At 43.3% G+C, this 20,825-nt stretch overlaps 1 protein-coding gene across 1 annotated transcript in view; it reads right to left on the reverse strand.

Annotated features, from left to right (window-relative positions):
- LOC124805439 (myrosinase 1-like) overlaps positions 1 to 20,825 on the reverse strand; it is a 57,562-nt gene that overhangs the window by 14,447 nt on the left and 22,290 nt on the right. Inside the window, exons 4-8 of the mRNA XM_047266000.1 lie at positions 19,797 to 19,919; positions 19,534 to 19,717; positions 14,039 to 14,133; positions 9,787 to 9,934; positions 4,810 to 4,925 (exon numbers count right to left, since the gene is read on the reverse strand). Coding sequence (XP_047121956.1) covers positions 4,810 to 4,925; positions 9,787 to 9,934; positions 14,039 to 14,133; positions 19,534 to 19,717; positions 19,797 to 19,919 — 666 coding nt within the window. The remainder of the gene's footprint in view (positions 1 to 4,809; positions 4,926 to 9,786; positions 9,935 to 14,038; positions 14,134 to 19,533; positions 19,718 to 19,796; positions 19,920 to 20,825) is intronic.

The raw sequence follows: 20,825 nt of genomic DNA on the forward strand, positions 1-20,825 counted from the left end.
ATTTCAGTGAGTGTTTCTTGATTATCAGAGTAGCTCATCAGAAGATTATCTTGGGAATTTGTCACCGTATAGAGTAGGGTAAACATAGTCATGTGTAGGGACTGTGGTTGTTATGAGCGGACGCAAGGAGAATTGGCCACTCTTCGGGGGCAGGTGGAGGCTTTGTCTGTTGGGCTCACCGAGCTCGAGGCGCAGGCGTCGGCTCGTAGTGGCGTTGGGGCAACTGTGGTGAGACCTATGCCTACTTCGGTGGCCTTGGAATCACATGGAACCCCTGATGTCGCTGCGTCTTCCGGCAGTGAACATCTTACCGGTCAGCCATCACTCCAGGGTGAATGGCGGACAGTGGTGGGCTCGCGCGTGCCTGGCCGAAAGGCGAAGGTGGGATCTGGCCGCGTGGCAGCTGCCTTACCCCTTTCCAACAGGTACGGGGTGCTTCCTAGTGGTGATGACATAGTTTCCGAGCCACCACAGGATGCCTCGCCTGTTGGGCCAGTGGCCGATTCTCCGGCAAGGTCCCGACAGTCACAGAGGGCGGGCCTATTAGTTATAGGGAGCTCCAACGTTAGGCGGGTTATGGAGCCCCTCAGGAAAATAGCGGGTAGGTCGGGGAAGAATGCCAGTGTGCACTCGGTGTGCTTGCCGGGGGGTCTCGTCCGTAATGTGGAGGAGGCCCTTCCGGCAGCTATTGAACGCACTGGGTGTGACCGGCTGCAGATAGTAGCACATGTCGGAACGAATGACGCCTGCCGCTTGGGTTCTGAGGCCATCCTTGGTTCCTTCCGGCGGCTGGCTGATTTGGTGAAGACAACCAGCATCGCACGCGGAGTGCAAGCTGAGCTTAATATCTGCAGCATAGTGCCCAGAGTCGATCGCGGTCCTCTGGTTTGGAGCCGTGTGGAGGGTCTAAACCAGAGGCTCAGACGACTCTGCGACTATAATGGTTGCAAATTCATCGACCTCCGTTATTGGGTGGAGAACTGTAGGGCCCCCCTAGACAGGTCAGGCGTGCACTACACACCGGAAGCAGCTACTAGGGTAGCAGAGTACGTGTGGCGTGCACACGGGGGTTTTTTAGGTTAGAGGGACCCCCCCCTTGGGCGAAACGATAAAATACCTGACGGCTTACCAGAGAGGACATTATCATCGTTGATAAAGAACGTCCGTCCTCAGAGACCAAAAACAGGAAAAGTTAACGTAATATTGGTAAACTGCAGGAGTATCCAGGGCAAGGTTCCTGAATTAGTATCTCTTATTGAAGGAAATAGTGCGCATATAGTATTAGGAACGGAAAGTTGGTTAAAACCGGAAGTGAACAGTAACGAAATCCTAGACACAGAATGGAATATATACCGCAAGGATAGGATAAACGCCAATGGTGGAGGAGTATTTATAGCAGTAAAGAATTCAATAATATCCAGTGAAGTTATTAGCGAATGCGAATGTGAAATAATCTGGGTTAAGTTAAGTATCAAAGGTGGGTCAGATATGATAGTCGGATGCTTCTATAGACCACCTGCATCAGCAACCGTAGTAGTTGAGCGCCTCAGAGAGAACCTGCAGAACGTCGTGAAGAAGTTTCGTGATCATACTATTGTAATAGGGGGAGACTTCAATCTACCAGGTATAGAATGGGATAGTCACACAATCAGAACTGGAGCCAGGGACAGAGACTCTTGTGACATTATCCTGACTGCCTTGTCCGAGAATTACTTCGAGCAGATAGTTAGAGAACCAACTCGTGAAGCTAACGTTTTAGACCTCATAGCAACAAATAGACCGGAACTTTTCGACTCCGTGAATGTAGAAGAGGGTATCAGTGATCATAAGTCAGTGGTTGCATCAATGACTACAAGTGTAATAAGAAATGCCAAGAAAGGAAGGAAAATATATTTGCTTAACAAGAGTGATAGGGCAAAAATCGCAGAATATCTGAGTGACCACCATCAAACGTTCATTTCTGAGGAAGAGGATGTGGAACAAAAATGGAAAAAATTCAGAAACATCGTCCAGTACGCCTTAGATAAGTTCGTACCGACTAAGGTCCAAAGCGAGGGGAAAGATCCACCGTGGTATAACAATCATGTACGGAAGGTACTACGGAAACAAAGAAAGCTTCATCATAGGTTTAAGAGTAGTCGAATCATAGCTGATAAGGAAAAGCTGAACGAAGCGAAAAAGAGCGTAAAGAGAGCAATGAGAGAAGCATTCAACGAATTCGAACATAAAACATTGGCAAACAATCTAAACAAGAACCCTAAAAAGTTTTGGTCATATGTAAAATCGGTAAGCGGATCTAAATCCCCTATTCAGTCACTCGTTGACCACGATGGCACCGAAACAGAGGACGACCGAAGAAAGGCAGAAATACTGAATTCAGTGTTCCGAAACTGTTTCACTGCGGAAAATCGTAACACGGTCCCTGACTTCAGCCGTCGCACGGACGCCAAAATGGAAAATATTGAAATAAACGATATCGGAATTGAAAAACAACTGCTATCACTTAGTAGCGGAAAAGCATCCGGACCAGACGAGATACCCTTAAGATTCTACAGTGATTATGCTAAAGAACTTGCCCCCTTTCTATCAGCAATTTATCGTAGATCGCTGGAAGAACGTAAAGTACCTAGCGACTGGAAGAAAGCGCAGGTCGTTCCCATTTTCAAGAAGGGTCATAAATCAGATGCGAATAATTATAGGCCTATTTCGCTTACGTCAATCTGTTGTAGAATAATGGAACATGTTTTGTGTTCTCGTATTATGACGTTCTTAGATAATACAAATCTCCTTCATCATAACCAACATGGATTCCGCAAACAGAGATCATGTGAAACTCAGCTCGCCCTATTTGCCCAAGAAATTCACAGTGCCGTAGACACTGGCGAGCAGATTGATGCCGTATTCCTGGACTTCAGGAAGGCATTTGATACGGTTCAGCACTTACGTTTAGTGAAAAAAATACGAGCTTACGGAATATCGGACCAGGTTTGTGATTGGATTCAGGATTTCCTAGAAGAAAGAACACAACATGTCATTCTTAACGGTTCAAAATCTGCAGATGTAGAGGTAATTTCGGGAGTACCGCAAGGAAGCGTGATAGGACCTTTATTGTTTACAATATACATAAATGACTTAGTTGACAACATCGGTAGCTCCGTGAGGCTATTTGCAGATGACACGGTTGTCTACAAGAAAGTAGCAACATCAGAAGACTCGTACGTACTCCAGGAAGACCTGCAGAGGATTAATGCATGGTGTGACAGCTGGCAGCTTTCCCTAAACGTAGATAAATGTAATATAATGCGCATACATAGGGGCAGAAATCCATTCCAGTACGATTATGCCATAGGTCGTAAATCATTGGAAGCGGTAACGACCGTAAAATACTTAGGAGTTACTATCCGGAGCGATCTGAAGTGGAATGATCACATAAAACAAATAGTGGGAAAAGCAGGCGCCAGGTTGAGATTCATAGGAAGAATTCTACGAAAATGTGACTCATCGACGAAAGAAGTAGCTTACAAAATGCTTGTTCGTCCGATTCTTGAGTATTGCTCATCAGTATGGGACCCTTACCAGGTTGGATTAATAGAAGAGATAGACATGATCCAGCGAAAAGCAGCGCGATTCGTCATGGGGACATTTAGTCAGCGCGAGAGCGTTACGGAGATGCTGAACAAGCTCCAGTGGCGGACACTTCAAGAAAGGCGTTACGCAATACGGGGAGGTTTATTATCGAAATTACGAGAGAGCACATTCCGGGAAGAGATGGGCAACATATTACTACCGCCCACATATATCTCGCGTAATGATCACAACGAAAAGATCCGAGAAATTAGAGCAAATACGGAGACTTACAAGCAGTCGTTCTTCCCACGCACAATTCGTGAATGGAACAGGGAAGGGGGGATCAGATAGTGGTACAATAAGTACCCTCCGCCACACACCGTAAGGTGGCTCGCGGAGTATAGATGTAGATGTAGATGTATGTATGGTTATTAACTGGAAAGGACACATCTGTCAACAGATCATCCGAGTAGTTGAGGTGCGCTATGCAGGGTGGTCAGAAAACGTCTGAAATGCATGTAGGGATGTTGCAGGACAGGTTGTATTGAGACATAAGTGTTAAGAAAAAAATTCGATATATTGCACCCTTTCCGAGTTATTTAGAATTTAATTTAGACAATCAGGTCGTCGCGGACGAAAATTAAATTTCCAGCTGACCAAGCAAAGCACTCTGTGGGCAACACCGCTCGAAGGCGAGCGCGCTACGCCCCGGCTGGCTGATTTCAATGATAAATAACTCGGAAACGGCGCAACATACCGGACTTTTTTCTTCACTTTTATGTCTCAGTGCAACCTGCCCTGCAAAATCCCTGCAAGCGTTTCAGAGATTTTCTAACCACCCTGTATACAGCGCATAAAGACCGTATTACAAAATTTCTGGGCCCCATTGAGCTTTCTCCGTAGCTGCCAGTGTTTCATCTCAGAAGTTCCTCGCATTCGAGGATGAAACGAATGTGTATAGTTTCATGCCAGGACGTTTTAACATAAATTATCCGTGCTGATTGTTATTTTTTTCCAGCAAGAGTCTGACGATGGTAGTCTACCGAAACGTATAACTTGCAGCTGGTGTGAACAAATAACGAGTGATGTAAGCAGTTCTTTCATTTTATAGATATATGGTAATTGATATATATGCAAAAATCCAATAAGGGATTCATATTACTTGATCTAACCTCAGTTACAATTATTGAAAGTATCACATCTGGCGGAAGATGATGTGACGGACTTGTACAGCTTACTTACCCCACCACCGACCGTGATGACGCCCGAGTCTCTGCTCTTGGATGGAGATATTCCAGTTTCACCTGACGTTATAAAACTAGTGACGTAAGTATTGAGTCCGAAGAAGTCGGCTGAACCTGCAACAGATTTTTATTTGTGCTATATATAAACAGTTCGGAAGAGATCATTTCCTTGAGGGGTTCACATATTAACATTCAGTTAAAGCTAAAATCTAGTTTGAATATTTTTAGCATGGTGCAGCAGAGTCAGCAACTGTAAAACGTAATTATATTACATTTCAGCCTCCAGTTGCATAAGGAAAGAAACTGTACCTAGGTTTCGGCTATAATAATGTAGCCTTCTTCAGAAATGTCACAATGTAACATTAAATTAAAACATGCCAGTTATTGGCCTTGTCAAACCTAAAATGTTAGTACTACCGTACAATGAGACTGCGTCACTTCTACTAATGTTTTGCCGGTAGGTCACACCAACGGGCCAGACAGGTGGGCCGCGGGCGCTGAGTCGTCTCTTTACTTATGTAACTGGAGGCTGAAATTTAATACAATTAAAATCTAGTTTATTAACGCTTAGTGCTCTTATAGTATTAGATAGCTTCAGTACTACATTCTCAGCTCACATAAAGACGTTGAAGCACGCTAGCTTCAAAATAACATGAATAATACCAAACGTTGATCAAAAATATATGTAACAACCACACCCAACACATGAAGTTAATTCAGAATTTATTTTCACACCATTTTTTGCTTATTATGTTCGCTGCATTCAGAGGTGATTGATATCCTAATTACAGTTGATCCTCAATTACCTTAAATTATATTTCAATTAACCAGCGGCAGACATATTTGCAGTGACTTGTTTCTACGTAAATAAGCTGCGCTAACCTGCTTCTCAAAATCCCTAGAATGCTGCAAAACATATCTAACATAGCACTGTAGTAGTGCCGGAGAAGGAAGATCCGTGACAACTTGCAGCACTGTTGCCAGGTTCGAACTATGAAGCGCAAACGTTGCAGGCGAAAGACAATAGCCGCCTGTACACTGGTAAGCAAAACATTGTGATCGCTGCCCACGGCCACATTGTACCCCGGCTGCTGGCGGTGCGGGCACTTGACGGGGTAATCTGAGTAGACACGGTCGGGGGATCACACTGGGGAAGAAATGGGCCACAAATTGGGAAATCCATTGAGATAAGCCTCTTTGACGAAGGGCAGGTTATTATTACGCAGAGCCTGTGAATGACTATCTCGAAAACAGCGAAGCTGGTCGAATGTTCACGTGCTACTGTCGTGAGCATCTACGAAAAGAGGTAGAAGGGTAGTGACACTACCACTAGGCGCTAAATGGGTGGACGACCACGACACTTCACAGAAGGTGGGATTCGGAGGCTTGTCTGCTCAGTGAAGTAGGATATATGGCGATCTCCGGCATCTCTGCCGAGAAAGCGCAATGCCGCTGCATGCACAAGTGTTTTGGAGCACATCATTCATCGTTGAATACGGAGTTTTGCAACTGACCACCCTACGTGTTCACACGTTGACAGAACGACATCGTCAGTTACGATTGCAGAGGGCTCGGCACCATCGGCATTCAGCCGTCGTCTCTTTGGGAGGATCAGGGCTTTGCTACATTAGTTCGCTGGTCGTCTCCACAAACGCCGTCATCGAGGTGAACGGCGGCTCGAAATGTGCGGAGCGCCACTGTCTCAGGCTGATGGGCGCAATATGATGCTATGGGAGACATCTCCTGTACTTGCATGGGACCTGCGGTAGTAATCGAAGACACGCTGACAGCTGCAAACCACCTGCGTCCCTTTATGCTTGATGTCTTCCCCGACGGCGATGTCATCTTTCAGCAGTATAACTGACTGTGTCTCTGAGCCAGAACCATGCCGCAGTGTTTTCAAGAGCGTTATAGTGGACTCACGTTGATGTCTCTGCGACCAAATTCGCCTTATGTAATTCCTATGGAACCCATTTGGGGTGCTATCCGGCGAACACGTACACTAATCAGCTGCCCGTTATGCGGATTACATGACCTGTGCACAGACATCTAGCGCCACATGTGGTGTCACCGCCAGACACCACACTTGCTAGGTGGTAGCCTTTAAATCGGCCGCGGTCCGTTAGTATACGTCGGACCCGCGTGTCGCCACTGTCAGTGATTGCAGACCGAGCGCCGCCACACGGCAGGTCTAGAGAGACTTCCTAGCACTCGCCCCAGTTGTACAACCGACTTTGTTAGCGATGGTTCACTGACAAATTACGCTATTTGCCGAGACGATAGTTAGCATAGCCTTCAGCTACGTCATTTGCTACGACCTAGCAAGGCGCCATTATCATTTGCTATTTATCTTGTGATGCATGTACCGTCAGACCGATGTTCACCAATTATGGATAAAAGTTAAGTATTCCAGAAGCTACGTACTTTTTTTAGTAGGCTCAACTCCTTTAACTGTTCCAGACCTCACGCCAGCCTGCGTGAGCTTAAACGCGTGCCTTTCGGCTACCTGATAGTGGCTTGGCAGTCTCGCCAAGTCACAACACCACATACCTCCACAAATCTCACACAAGCTGTCGGATCCTTGATATGCAGAGTCAGTGTTGTACTTCGTCCCAAATATGGACAAAAAAGGCTATTAAGCAGGCGGTAATAATGTTTTGGCTCATCATTGCAGAGTTGCAGTGAAACTGAGGGGTATCCATAGAACCGCACACAAAATAGCGTTACGTGATAGATTTGGGTGGGAGTGCGAAGTAGCCACATCACCCACCATAACCGTCAAGGATCGCTTTTCGCCGACTCTGCAGTAGACGAAATCGTAACTGAACTTATTGTTTTCAAATGTTGTCCCATTCGCCACTTGGTGCAGTACTCTTGCTGTTACCCTGATTAATCAGAGGATGAAGCAAAGTCCAACAGCCAAGAAACATTGCAACTATGAACTATTTTGAATTTTCGTCGAGATATTGTGTACCATCCAAAATTCCACCAGGTATAAAGTTGGAAATAACCCTTAAAAGATGGGCTTCTGGGAGGAAACTACACACTGTGAGCTCTACGAAATCATATTCAACTTTAGGAGACTGGCATGACGTGGTGAAGCAGCTCAGTCGTGAGTGACCCTTCCCTGCCTAGACTTACACGAGACATCAAATACGGTAGCATGCAATAGACTGCAGCGCTAAAGCTTAGTGGCCTGCTTACATCACGGGAGGGCATAGGACGAATGTCTTCAGGACACTACATATCGCTTCTGCGGAGATACTGAAGAAACGCACTGTCTGCTGCCTCCTACGTCCCACGCATGGCCAGAGGAAGTTGAGTTCCATACCATTTGTGCCTGCAGAAGCAACATTGATTTCTACACGGGAGTTGTTCCGTCTCCAGCCCTTGGACATGAAAGTGACACCACTGAAATAGTGCATAGTTCTGCACACTGGTCGTCATCCTTCTTATGGAATGCAACGACCCGCTCCTTATTACGCCTGCATGCCACGCTTCCTTGCTACAACAATCAGCGAGACAACATTTCTATTACTACCAAGGATTACGTAGGCGCCCAAGTCGTCTTGCATGCGCCATCATTGTTTTGCGGTGGAGTTTTGAACTTCACTCTCGCTAACAAGGATACGAAGAAACACGGTAACGGCTAAGTCACCGTTGCTGTTGTATGTGGACCAAAAGTCGATAAAGTGAAAGGGCTAGATAATTTCAATTCACGTGATGTCATCGCTTATCGGACATTACAGATTTGTAAAGTTTACAACAGAGATAAGGGTTCATCGTATTACATGACATGTCGACTGTGCCTTTGGTTCTCAGGACAATCAGCGAGAAATTGTCGGTAGAGGAGGGAGCATTTTCTCTCAATACCATTTTGAAACAAGTCATTTAGTATTAGCAATGTTATCATTTCCGCACGCATAACAGCGATACAAACTGAGAACTAATCATTGCCGACTATGAAGGCTAGGTGATTCTATGAACAGTGCCACTAGTAATAACGAATTCATTCAGGTACCCCATGTAACATTAATAAAACAAAGTTTGTATTTGCTGGTGCATATTCTTTAGACACATTTTTCCTGACAGTCAGTCCAGAGCCTTATAGACATCAAGTATATCTAACTTGTATCGTGTCCATTCCAAAATTCTCAGGACAGTTGCGACTTTGAAAATGCATCAAGGCTACGTAGAGTTTCCATTTTCTTGTAGATTATTTACTGCGTCACGAATTTTATCACGAAACGCCATTACATATTTCACTTTCACACTTGATTTACAAAGCCTGAAAAATGACCATTTACTAATTCACAGACTTTTATGTTGGTACTGTGACTTTCACAATAACTACTATGTATATTTTTTGGTAAAAGAATAGTATTTGTCCAAAAAATAACTGGTTTCTGACAAAAAAGGTAATGATTTCATCTGTTCGTTATCATTTGAGACTTCATACTGCTGTTCAGCTGGTCTCAGAAACTCATATTGACATCATGATATGCTCTTGCAACCCTCTACACAAAGCAAAGTTCACTAACCACAAATTATTCAGGGCATCATCCACATTACGCGCGACGGCGCGCTACGGAATTAGTCTTGGGAGCTAACAAGAGGGACTGATACTTAGGTCGGCTATCTCTCACTTTTTGCCCTTGTCAAACAACTACTGCCAATGACAATTTCATCCAACTGCTACCACCTGATTGTAAATGGCAAAAAGACGGTTGGAGGTTACGGACCTCCGATATACGGGATGTGGCATTACGTGCAATAAAGATCCAAACGTGCCAAATGTTAAGCGTTATAAATGCTTGTACTACATGAAAAATTTGGTTCTTCATTTCGAAACTAAAGAAGATGAATCTGAGGAGTTACGTTATTATATCTGATGCTCTGTTGAAGAAATCACAGCGTTAGAAGTTCTGTGTTGACCATCGATGGAAAATGTAGCTGTACAACGGCAAATGCTTACCCCTAATGTATGCGATCTCCTCTTGAGTGAAAGTTGGCAACCGTGATCGGGGTCGCCCCTCTGCTGCACTGTTTGCATCTACCCTCTGACGCACTACGGCTGGGTAATCGCCGTCTTCAGTGTAGATGGGGTGTGCGTAGATTCCAGCCTGATGAACACCAAAGGATATATATAATTTTGATATTTTGTAAACATGCCAGATATTATCATATATTATTTCAACCACAGAAAAGGATTTGCATATGAAGAAACGAAATGCTGTGACATCGAGAAAGAATTTTATTGGCATAACAGTTTATTTGTAACATGTTGGAGGCCCTGAAGAATTCGGTGGATATCAACTATTTGCAGTTGATGTGGTTTTCTTAACTGAAGTAGGATCCCAGGACTTTCAACTGGAAACATTTTAAGTTAATATATCATGCTGTGATAGTCTTCTTAGGCACGTAGCCAGATCTTCAATTGAAGCTGAGACAATATTTCTGTGCTTCACCAGGCTGTCATCTTCAGGTGAGATGCTGCTGAAGTCTAGAGTAATCTGCACATGTGCCAAGTGCTGTTAGTGCTGCCCCACTGCAAAACATAAAGTAGTCCAGTCACATTAAGCGTATACCTGACAGTTGGCAGCGCTATTGCTGGCTTTCAGCTGCGTGGTGTTGACGGCTGCAGACGAAGACAATAGTCGTCTGTAGAATTACCATGACACTGAGGAGCTCGATAGAGAAATTTACAAAGTTGCCTTACGTTACTGGTTGATTTAACCGTACGCCATTGCAGCAGCTGCCAGCGATTCTCTTACGCCAATTTGTCTATAGCAGCGCTGCCAGCCGTGAAGGGAAACAAAAAACGAGGTATCACTACCACAACTCATCTTTGGATTCTTCTGCGAATGTAGAACGTTGTGTTTTAATGTATTCAGACTTGCTGGGAGTATACAGCCCTTGACCCAATTAACATGATCACTAGCCAGACTAATTTCAATGCACTGTTGCAGAACACAGTCCCAGCTAAGAGAAGCGGCAGCAATCATCTGTGTCACATTGTTTCATCGTCCTTCCCTTGGGTAACCAATGCTCCACCATGTGGATTATTTTGTGTTCTTGCAACATTGTGTGGGGGTAGCGGTACTGACACCTTTCCTCAACAGTAGGAATAGTTTGACAAACGTAAGTCTAACCACAGTGGCATGGAATCTTACAAACACAGGACTTCTTTAACACCAGATCATCCGTGTCAGAACCCAAAAAGGCATTAACATGGCAGGTGGCGAAAGACAGTCTTGTTTTTAGATTTCTTGAAATCCTCCCTGTTTTAGCTGGTAAGCTCCCAGTATGTAGTATGAAAGCAGCTGATGTCGACTCACCTCGCTATAGTTGCGGTGAAGATATGAACATGGAGGCATGACGGATCTGCCTCTCAGAGAATCTCTTCCACTTAAATACAGAATTTAGGAGTTCAATTTCCTGTGTAAAGCTTTCCGTGTGAGATGTGGTATATTCTGTTTGGAGGAGTGACCTCAGAATCCCTTTGCGTTGGTATGGTGGGTGAAGCTATACTCATTCAGATAGCGGTCTCTACAGGTTTGGAATAAATACTATGTCTCAGAGTGCCATCATTCTGTTGGCAGGAATGGGATCTTTCCATCAGTTTCCACATCCAGGGTGAAGGGAATTAAAGTGTTCGAAGGAACAATGAAGGACATCGGGTCTATGTGGCCAAACTAAAAGAAGTCCTCAATATTTCTCTATAAATATCTTGCTTTTAAGGTTGCTGCCCTCCATAAATTAATTAGCGGTGGGGGGGGGGGGGGCATAAGGGACTACACATAGCTAATCGGTTAGTTTGTTTATAACCACATAATAACAAAATTCCAACATTTCCACTTTCAGCATTTCATTGACGAAACTATTCTTCAAGAGGAGTACATGTAACCAATGGGACAACGTCGAAGTTGCGGTGCAGATCCGAAGGACACAGGTATAATGCATTTAAATGCCAAATACATTAATTTGAGTTGGAGATGTGATGTACGTGTTTGCCGACGCAGGGACGAAGAACACCCACAGACATTTCGCCATGCTGTACTCGTAGCTGGGTGGGCCCAAATTACTATCAGTGCGGTGTAATGGCACTCTTTCCTTGTGAATTTGGGGCAAATCATGGAATCTTGGCAGACGAACAGGACCAGGCGAAGATGTACCATTTTGTCATTTCAGTAGGGCAGCTATGATCACTGAGTAAGGAATCTATTGACTAGCACCCGCACCTCCCCCCCCCCCCCAAATGACGGCTGTGGCAAAACTACTAAATCAGCTGCCCTTCTGCCCTTTCAGCAGCGAAGCCTGCAGCAACGTGTAGCAACTTTGTTACCTGACTTCTTTTACTGATCCTGTGGAAACTCGTCACAGCAGAAAAGAAAAATTCCTTAATTGGAATTGTCTTCGAAGTAGGAGAAACAAATTAAGAATTTTTTTCCCCATAGAGTCACAGAGGTATCTTCTCGCTCGATACTTGTCGGCTTAATAACTATTTGTCGATGTGAGATGCCGTCTGATGTCGTGAGGAAAAAAAAAAAAATACTAAAATCCCACGATGCATGCGCTGAGACTCCCTGCTGGCCTATATATGGGGGCGCTGGCTCGAGAGCAGCATTAGGCGGACGAGATTCAGTAACAGCAGCGTCTCACGTGAAGACCATCGAAATATTGAGTCAAATTGCAGACGCCAGAAAACTGGGAAAGCTTACGATATCACAATGTACAAGATGGCCTTAGACTCTCAATCCATTTCCGATTGTAGGGAGTAACGGATGCATTTACATAATGCTTCCAGAATGAGATTTTCACTCTGCAGCGGAGTGTGCGCTGATATGAAATTTCCTGGCAGATTAAAACTGTGTGCCGGACCGAGACTCGAACTCTGGACCTTTGCCTTTTCCCGGGCAAGTGCTCTACCATCTGAGCTACCCAAGCACGACTCACGCCCCGTCCTCACAGCTTTAGCTTGAGCTTAGTGCACTTGCCCCGAAAGGCAAAGGTCCCGAGTTCGAGTCTCGATCCGGCAAACAGTTTTAATCTGCCAGGAAATTACATAATACATGTTTATAATCATTTTATGTGATAACATGGGCAGTTGTTTTTTCCAGGATAATCGAGGAGACTACAGAGGTGCATCTGGAGTTCTCTCGAAAATTTCATAAGCGAATACTAACAAAAGCAGACATCCAGTTACTTATCAATAAATTACAAAGAAATAGAAACGTTCCCAATGAACCAAACTCTGGGAGACCTCTTGCACCCGAGCAGACTAAGCATTTCATCAAAGAAGCAATCGAAATAAGTTCTAATACATGAAAACGTCATTTAAGCAACGAATAAAAGATATCAGATTAAACGGTTTTGGAAGTTTCACAATTTACCCTAAAGAAAACATTCAGGTGATTCACAGATTATGAGTATTGTGGACCTCGCAAAGCAATTTGACGGAAGCTGCACACAATTAACTTTTCATGGATCACAGTTTGTTTACTAAAGACGCCACATTCCACATCTCCGAATAAGGTAACAAATATAGCTGCCGCTATGAGAAAAGAGCCACCTCACGTTAGAGTGGCAAAGAGACACAAGGAAGGTGCATGTACGGTTTGAATTCACAAAGGTTGCAGTTATTGGACCCTTCATTTTTGCAGAAGGGACAGTTACAGGTGAAATTTATCTTGAAACGTTCGTGCAACTCCGGGAATCACGGTTCGAGCAAGAAAGCACTGCTGACATGGTTGTATTCCAATGGGATGCAGCAACCTCTGGTTTTGCTCTCAGCGTAAGCGAATACCCAAATCGGAAGTTTACTTGCAGACGAAAAGGCAGAGGCTCGCCAAGGCTGTGGTCCCTGATACTTCAGAGTGTATTCAAGTATGCTATTTCTAGAATAGTTAACAAATACCTTGATCCTCCGAAGTGTACGTCGCGAGAAGACCTTGAACGCAAAAAAGAAAGATTTAAGCTCAGACGAAGTTTTACCAACAATCATTCTATTCGTGAAACATTCGCGACTGGAACGTGAAAAGGTGTGTGTATGGGGGCGGGGGGTAGGAGGGGAGCGACAATAGTAAACAAAGGACACACTGTCACACACTGCAACAAGGTGTCCTGAGGAGTATACATGTAGACGTATGGTATGGTAGTCGATAGTTAGAACTTGGCTGGTACAGGTTAAAAGTTAGCAACACAGCTGTAGCAGATATCGTACTTACTTCGAACTGTTGCTGTCGGTCAGCGGCTTCCAAGTCTTCTGTCGAATTTGTTGCCGGTTCATTTCCCTGCATACTCAGCGTGATTCCTACGCTGCCTGAAACATATTGCCATTTGGATCATCACTGAAATATACTATGCAGAAATACTCGGCTTCGATCTCAGGTTAGCACCAGAATTTTTTATCCTGCCGTTTTCACTTCTTTCTCCTCTCTTAATACTTGTTAACATGAAAATACCTAGCTATGCAGCGGATGGAGTACACATTAAACTGTACGTATGTTTACATCTGACTGGACAAATAAGTTCGATGTTCGGAGGAAGGCAACACCATACCTTTGTATCCCACTGGTTACAAACACAAGTTGTTCTTTACGAGCTCGACAGAAGAATCCACTACTAGGTACTCGGGGCAAAGCTCAGACTGGTGGAGAACAAGTCGACATATGGCACAAACTGGGAGAACAGATAAATTCTTTATCGAAGGCATAGATTTCATGGATAATCCTGTCTGTAAAAGTGGACGTTGCATTTACTGATCACGGACTGCCTCCAACAGCTTTTGAATTCGATCTCCCACCTTGCATTTTATAAAACGTATTTGACCGAAGAGAAATATCCGCAACTGAAATAATTTGCAAGAAGAAAAGTTTGTCTTTTTGGAAGCACATAAAAGTTTGAACAACTTTTTTCTCTTATGGAAACAAATGAATACAACACGTATACAATGTTAACAGACGACAACCTGGAAAATACCTTATGACTCAGTATCAGTGACATAAATCCAGATATCAACAATCTCGTGTTAAAAATTCAAACTCAGAGCTCGCATTAATCTGCTGTTGACTGTTTTTTTAACATCAATAAACCACTTTAAGTACATTTACTAAATGTAACTTTTCAGATTTCCTAATGGCTTATGGCAAAATTTGTTCAGCGTACAGGATTTAGACAAAGTTGCCATGTTTCACATGGGTTTCTGTGCAATAACATAATCTTGAAAAGTTTTACTTTGGAGTGTGAGTTATTATGATGAATTATAAGGCACCAAGACGCCGAGTTAAAGCATGGCGCGAAAATAAACATCTGAAGATGGGTTGTCGTGTATTGTCACAGTCACTGTCGACAAAATTCCTCCTTATTCGCTGGGCAAGCTGCTCTCAGGCCAGGTGAGCTTCATTTTGGCTATATGGCCGAGTTTTTGTATTTCATTATGTATGATAATATTCATGTTCTCTTGAAAAGCTTAGGGGTGAGTCCAAATACTTTATCTGAAAACCTGCATGTCACAGATGTGTTGGAACTTATGCATTACAGGCGCTGCTATCGCGTTGCATGAGTACCGCCTTCTTATTGACTGTACTGTCTGTAAAACCTCTGCTGTCATTGGTGTGAGCCTTTTCTTCCTTTTCGTGCGGTGTAAACAACATACGATTTGTGCGTACCATTAGCAATGGTACAAGTTTCACACGGAAGTCAGGAGCCCCTCACACGTCCAAAACTATTGTCAATATGTCAATATAATGACCGTCTGAGGGCGAGTGATATCTTATTGTCAATACTACAGTTATCGAAGAACACTACTGATACCATCCAAAATATTCTCAATATTGCCGACATGTAATGAGGGTGTGAGGACAATTATTATCAGTTTGACACATCACCATTCTGTACAGGTGTTTGCAGTTCTTTCTCATATAAACATTAGCAACTAGTTATTGTGGACGTATTAGAAAATTGCAGCTGTTGAAATTGTGGGTCGGTCTAAATCTGCCAGCTCTCTTCCTGTCTGCACCTGTCTCCCAGCTTTCCCTTCTTTTCGGGCTGTACATCTCCCAGTCTGGCTCCGGCTAAACGTCTGTGGCTCTTAGGGAATAGGTTTGCAGAAATAAGGACCACTTATTAATCTGCAAACCGCCTGGTTCTGAATTTCTGCCACATCTACCTGACAATCCAGATGCCCACTTCCCACTACCATCCAACCTCCGCCATACACATTTGAGACACATCTTTGTATGCCTGAGCTAATACCTCCATATTGCATGCTTCATTGTATACTTCTTTAGAAAGTGACCTGTTTATATCAATTGTACAAAACGATCGATGGATGAATAAACCTGTTATTATTATTAATGCCATTATTAACTGGATGGAGAAACGCTTGTCTGGGACGCACTGGAAAAAGTCAGCAGGTTGGTAATGAAATAACTGAAACAATGCGAGCCGGTCGGAGTGGCCGAGCGGTTCTAGACGCTTCAGTCCGGAATCGCGCGACCGCTACGGTCGCAGATTCGAATCCTACCTCGGGTATGGGTGTGCGTGATCTCCTTAGGTTAGTTACGTTTAAGTAGTTCTAAGTCCTAGGGGACTGATGACCTCAGATGTTAGGTCCCATAGTGCTCAGATCCATTTGAACCATTTTTTTTTTAATCAATACGAAACGATTAACAAGAATTGTTTGTGGTGTGAACACAAGAAAACACCGCAGAGGCGTGTTTGGGGACCTAGAGACACTAACTACTGCTCCCCAGAATATTCCAAGAACAAATATTCATAAAAAATGTATTTCTTTTTAAAGTACGTTCAGTTAATGGAATCAATACAAGAAGTAAGAATATTCTTCTGATAAAGTCCCTTACTTTGGTCATGACTTTTGTACATTTCTGAAGAACACGCATCCTCAATAATTTTCCAGCATCCACAAAAAGTTCAACTACCAATAAAATTCAGTTTAGGAGAATCCTAGAGGATATATTGATGGTCAGCTCCTTGTGCACTGATAAATTTCTTAGCAGAACTGACTGATGTGTAAATGTTGCTAATTATATCAAATAATACGAGTGCTATGTATCTCCAATCTGAATTCTCTTCAAAATCAGTGCAGTAATGCCGTCACTTTAAATATGTGTTGTAAAATGATTTTTGTATCTGATGAAACACGTCTACTATGGCCTAAGAATTATCATGTGCAGCTCAGTGTATTGAACATTTAAAAAGTTTGTAGCAATTTTGACATTACCTTTGAAATGAAATATATTTATTACTTTTGAATACATTATTGGAGTGACAGTGATCAATGTGTTACAAATATTTACTATTAAAACAGTCTCGATCACGATTTATTTATTAAGATAACCGGTTTCGACCACTACTGTGGTCATCTTCAGACCATTGAGTAGGAACCTCTTTCTGCTGGAGAATCACTACTATAGTGATCAAGACTGTTTTTAATAGTAAACATATTTATGATTTTTGACCTATTCCACAACCATGAGGACTGCACCATTTGAGATATATATTAGGTGCATTAACATGTATGTTGTTCTTCGAAAATATTTATTGTGTAATAATGTTTTCTGACATGTTCTGCATGCTGAAGGATCCCCTCGGTATGGATGCATTGAAACAAAATGTACGTCTAACCTAATTAAGGAATACAAACGTCTCAAGAATGAGATCGATAGGAAGAGCAAAACTGCTAAGCAGGGATGGCTAAAGGACAAATGTAAGGATATAGAGGCCTATCTCACGAGGGGTAAGATAGATACTGCCTACAGGAAAATTAAAGAGACCTTTGGAGAAAAGAGAACCACTTGCATAAATATCATGAGCTCAGATGGAAATCCAGTTCTAAGCAAAGAAAGGAAAGCAGAAAGGTGGAAGGAGTATATAGAGGGTCTATACAGGGGGGATGTTCTCGAGGACAATATCATGGAAATGGAAGAGGATGTAGATGAAGATGAAATGGGACATATGATACTGCGTGAAGAGTTTGACAGAGCACTGAAAGACCTAAGTCGAAACAAGGCCCCGGGAGTAGACAACATTCCATTAGAACTACTGACAGCCTTGGGAGAGCCAGTCCTGACAAAACTCTACCATCTGGTGAGCAAGATGTATGAGACAGGCGAAATTCCCTCAGACTTCAAGAAGAATATAATAATTCTAATCCCAAAGAAAGTAGGTGTTGACATGTGAAAATTACCGAACTATCAGATTAATAAGTCACAGCTGCAAAATACTAACGCGAATTCTTTACAGACGACTGGTAAAACTGGTAGAAGGGGATCTCGGGGAAGATCAGTTTGGATTCCGTAGAAATGTTGGAACACATGAGGCAATACTGACTCTACGACTTATCTTAGAGGAAAGATTAAGGAAAGGCATACCTACGTTTCTAGCATTTGTAGACTTAGAGAAAGCTTTTGACAATGTTGACTGGAATACTCTCTTTCAAATTCTGAAGGTGGCAGGGGTAAAATACAGAGAGCGAAAGGCAATTTGCAATTTGTACAGAAACCAGATGGCAGTTATAAGAGTCGAGGGACATGAAAGGGAAGCAGTAGTTGGGAAGGGAGTGAGACAGGGTTGTAGCCTCTCCCCGATACTATTCAATCTGTATATTGAGCAAGCAGTGAAGGAAACAAAAGAAAAGTTCGGAGTAGGTATTAAGATCCATGGAAAAGAAATAAAAACTTTGAGGTTCGCCGATGACATTGTAATTCTGTCAGAAACAGCAAAGAACTTGGAAGAGCAGTTGAACGGAATGTACAGTGTCTTGAAAGGAGGGTATAAGACGAACATCAAGAAAAGCAAAACAAGGATAATGGAATGTAGTCGAATTAAGTCGGGTGATGCTGAGGAAATTAGATTAGGAAATGACACACTTAAAGAAGTGAAGGAGTTTTACTATTTGGGGAGCAAAATAATTGATGATGGTCGAAGTAGAGAGGATATAGAATGCAGAGTGGCAATGACAAGGAAAGCGTTTCTGAAGAAGAGAAATTTGATAATATCGAGTATAGATTTAAATGACAGGAAGTCGTTTCTGAAAGTATTTGTATGGAGTGTGGCCATATATGGAAGTGAAACGTGGACGATAAATAGTTTAGACAAGAAGAGAATAGAAGCTTACGAAATGTGGTGCTACAGAATAATGCTGAAGATTAGATGGGTAGATCACAAAACTAATGAGGAGGTATTGAATAGAACTGGGGAGAAGAGGAGTTTGTGGCACAACTTGTCCAGGAGAAGGGATCGGTTGGTAGGACATGTTCTGAGGCATCAAGGGATCACCAATTTAGTACTGGAGGGCAGCGTGGAGGGCCAAAATCGTAGAGGGAGACCAAGAGATGAATACACTAAGTAGATTCAGAAGGGTATAGGTTGCAGTAAGTACTGGGAGATGAAGAAGCTTGCTCAGGATAGAGTAGCATGGAGAGCTGCATCAAACCAGTCTCAGGACTGAAGACCACAACAACAACAACCTAATTGGCTGTGGCTCTGAGCACTATGGGACTTAACATCTTAGGTCATCAGTCCCCTAGAACTTAGAACTACTTAAACCTAACTAACCTAAGGACATCACACACATCCATACCCGAGGCAGGATTCGAACCTGCGACAGTAGCAGTCCCGCGGTTCCGGACTGTAGCGCCTAGAACCGCACGGCCACTGCGGCCGGCTCAACAACCTAATTAAACGTTTAAAAGCATACCGTTTTGCGCTGCCCTGTACTGTTCGTCGTAGAGTCGATACACGAGTCCATGGGCCCTGATCACGGTGTGTGAGGCCAGGTAGTCGCCGATGCCTGACGCGTTCTGCGAGGGCGCCCGACCTCCAGAAGAGGCGTAGCCGGGGGTGAAGGCTGCCGGCTCGTTGAACGTGATCCACCACTTCACCTGAAGAACCACGGCTGTCAGAGATGTGTCACAACAGGCAGAGACCCATGTAAGAAACAGTGGACGCATCGGTACTCACTCTATCGCCAAAGTTGTCAAACAAGACCCTAGCGTACTCCACGAAATAGTCAGCGAGGATTGGGTTGGGCCAACCTCCGATGTACTGCAATGCTTGCGGTAGGTCCCAGTGGTACATCGTCACCTGTACAACATATGATTCATCATTAAGTTTATATTTTCAATCTCATACCATATCATATTTCGATTATGTTTCTCTAGCATAAATTTGGTGATTCTCTGTTAAAACTACAATCATGCATTCTGCGCTACAGCGGGAGTATATATAGTGTACGGAATGTAACAGAATGATCATGTCTCAAGACTGACTGGATAATCATGCTATAATTACTATAGAGTTATGGCATGACAGAAATTTCGATTTCTCAGCAAAAAAAGATACGAGGTTTTCATTGTGTAATGAGGGCACTACCACACGATGTGGTCACATAGCCAGTTCAGAGACTCGGATATGGGCCTTAATGCTGGATTGCTGTGGTCCTCAGCTTCACGCTGTATACTTCAGTGCCTTTTCTACAACGTGTTTTATGATTCCTGAGAGTAACTTGTGCTACAGACTAGATTTATTATGGACGTGTTTATTTGCTGCTTTAAACCACTATGTGCGTAGCTCGTGCATTGGAAATCTACTGGCATATGTCACAGTTCGTTAACTGCGAAACCTTCCCGTCTCCTCTATATCTCTTTTGTTACGCAATAACCGTCTCCTCTATATCTCTTTTGTTACGCAACCTTCCCTTCTTCAATAACCTATGAAACCTTTCCTTAGGATTTCTATCTCTTGCTTAATAACAGTAAATGAAATCTTCCCTTTGAAATTTATTGTCTTTCTCAATCTTCGCATACAAATTTAATTGCTGCTTATTAAAAGTGATTTTCTGATTATTTCGACGAAACATAGAATGTGTCGTCGTCGTGGCCCTCAGTCGTTATCTGCAATAACCCAAAACTGTTCCTTACGTTTTTAACTGCTACTGGATCGCCATATGACTGCGACATCGAACTGCGACATGAATATACTTACTCTGGT

This window comes from Schistocerca piceifrons, chromosome 7 (genome assembly GCF_021461385.2).
Source record: "Schistocerca piceifrons isolate TAMUIC-IGC-003096 chromosome 7, iqSchPice1.1, whole genome shotgun sequence".
In the NCBI taxonomy this organism is placed as follows: Eukaryota; Metazoa; Arthropoda; class Insecta; order Orthoptera; family Acrididae; genus Schistocerca; species Schistocerca piceifrons.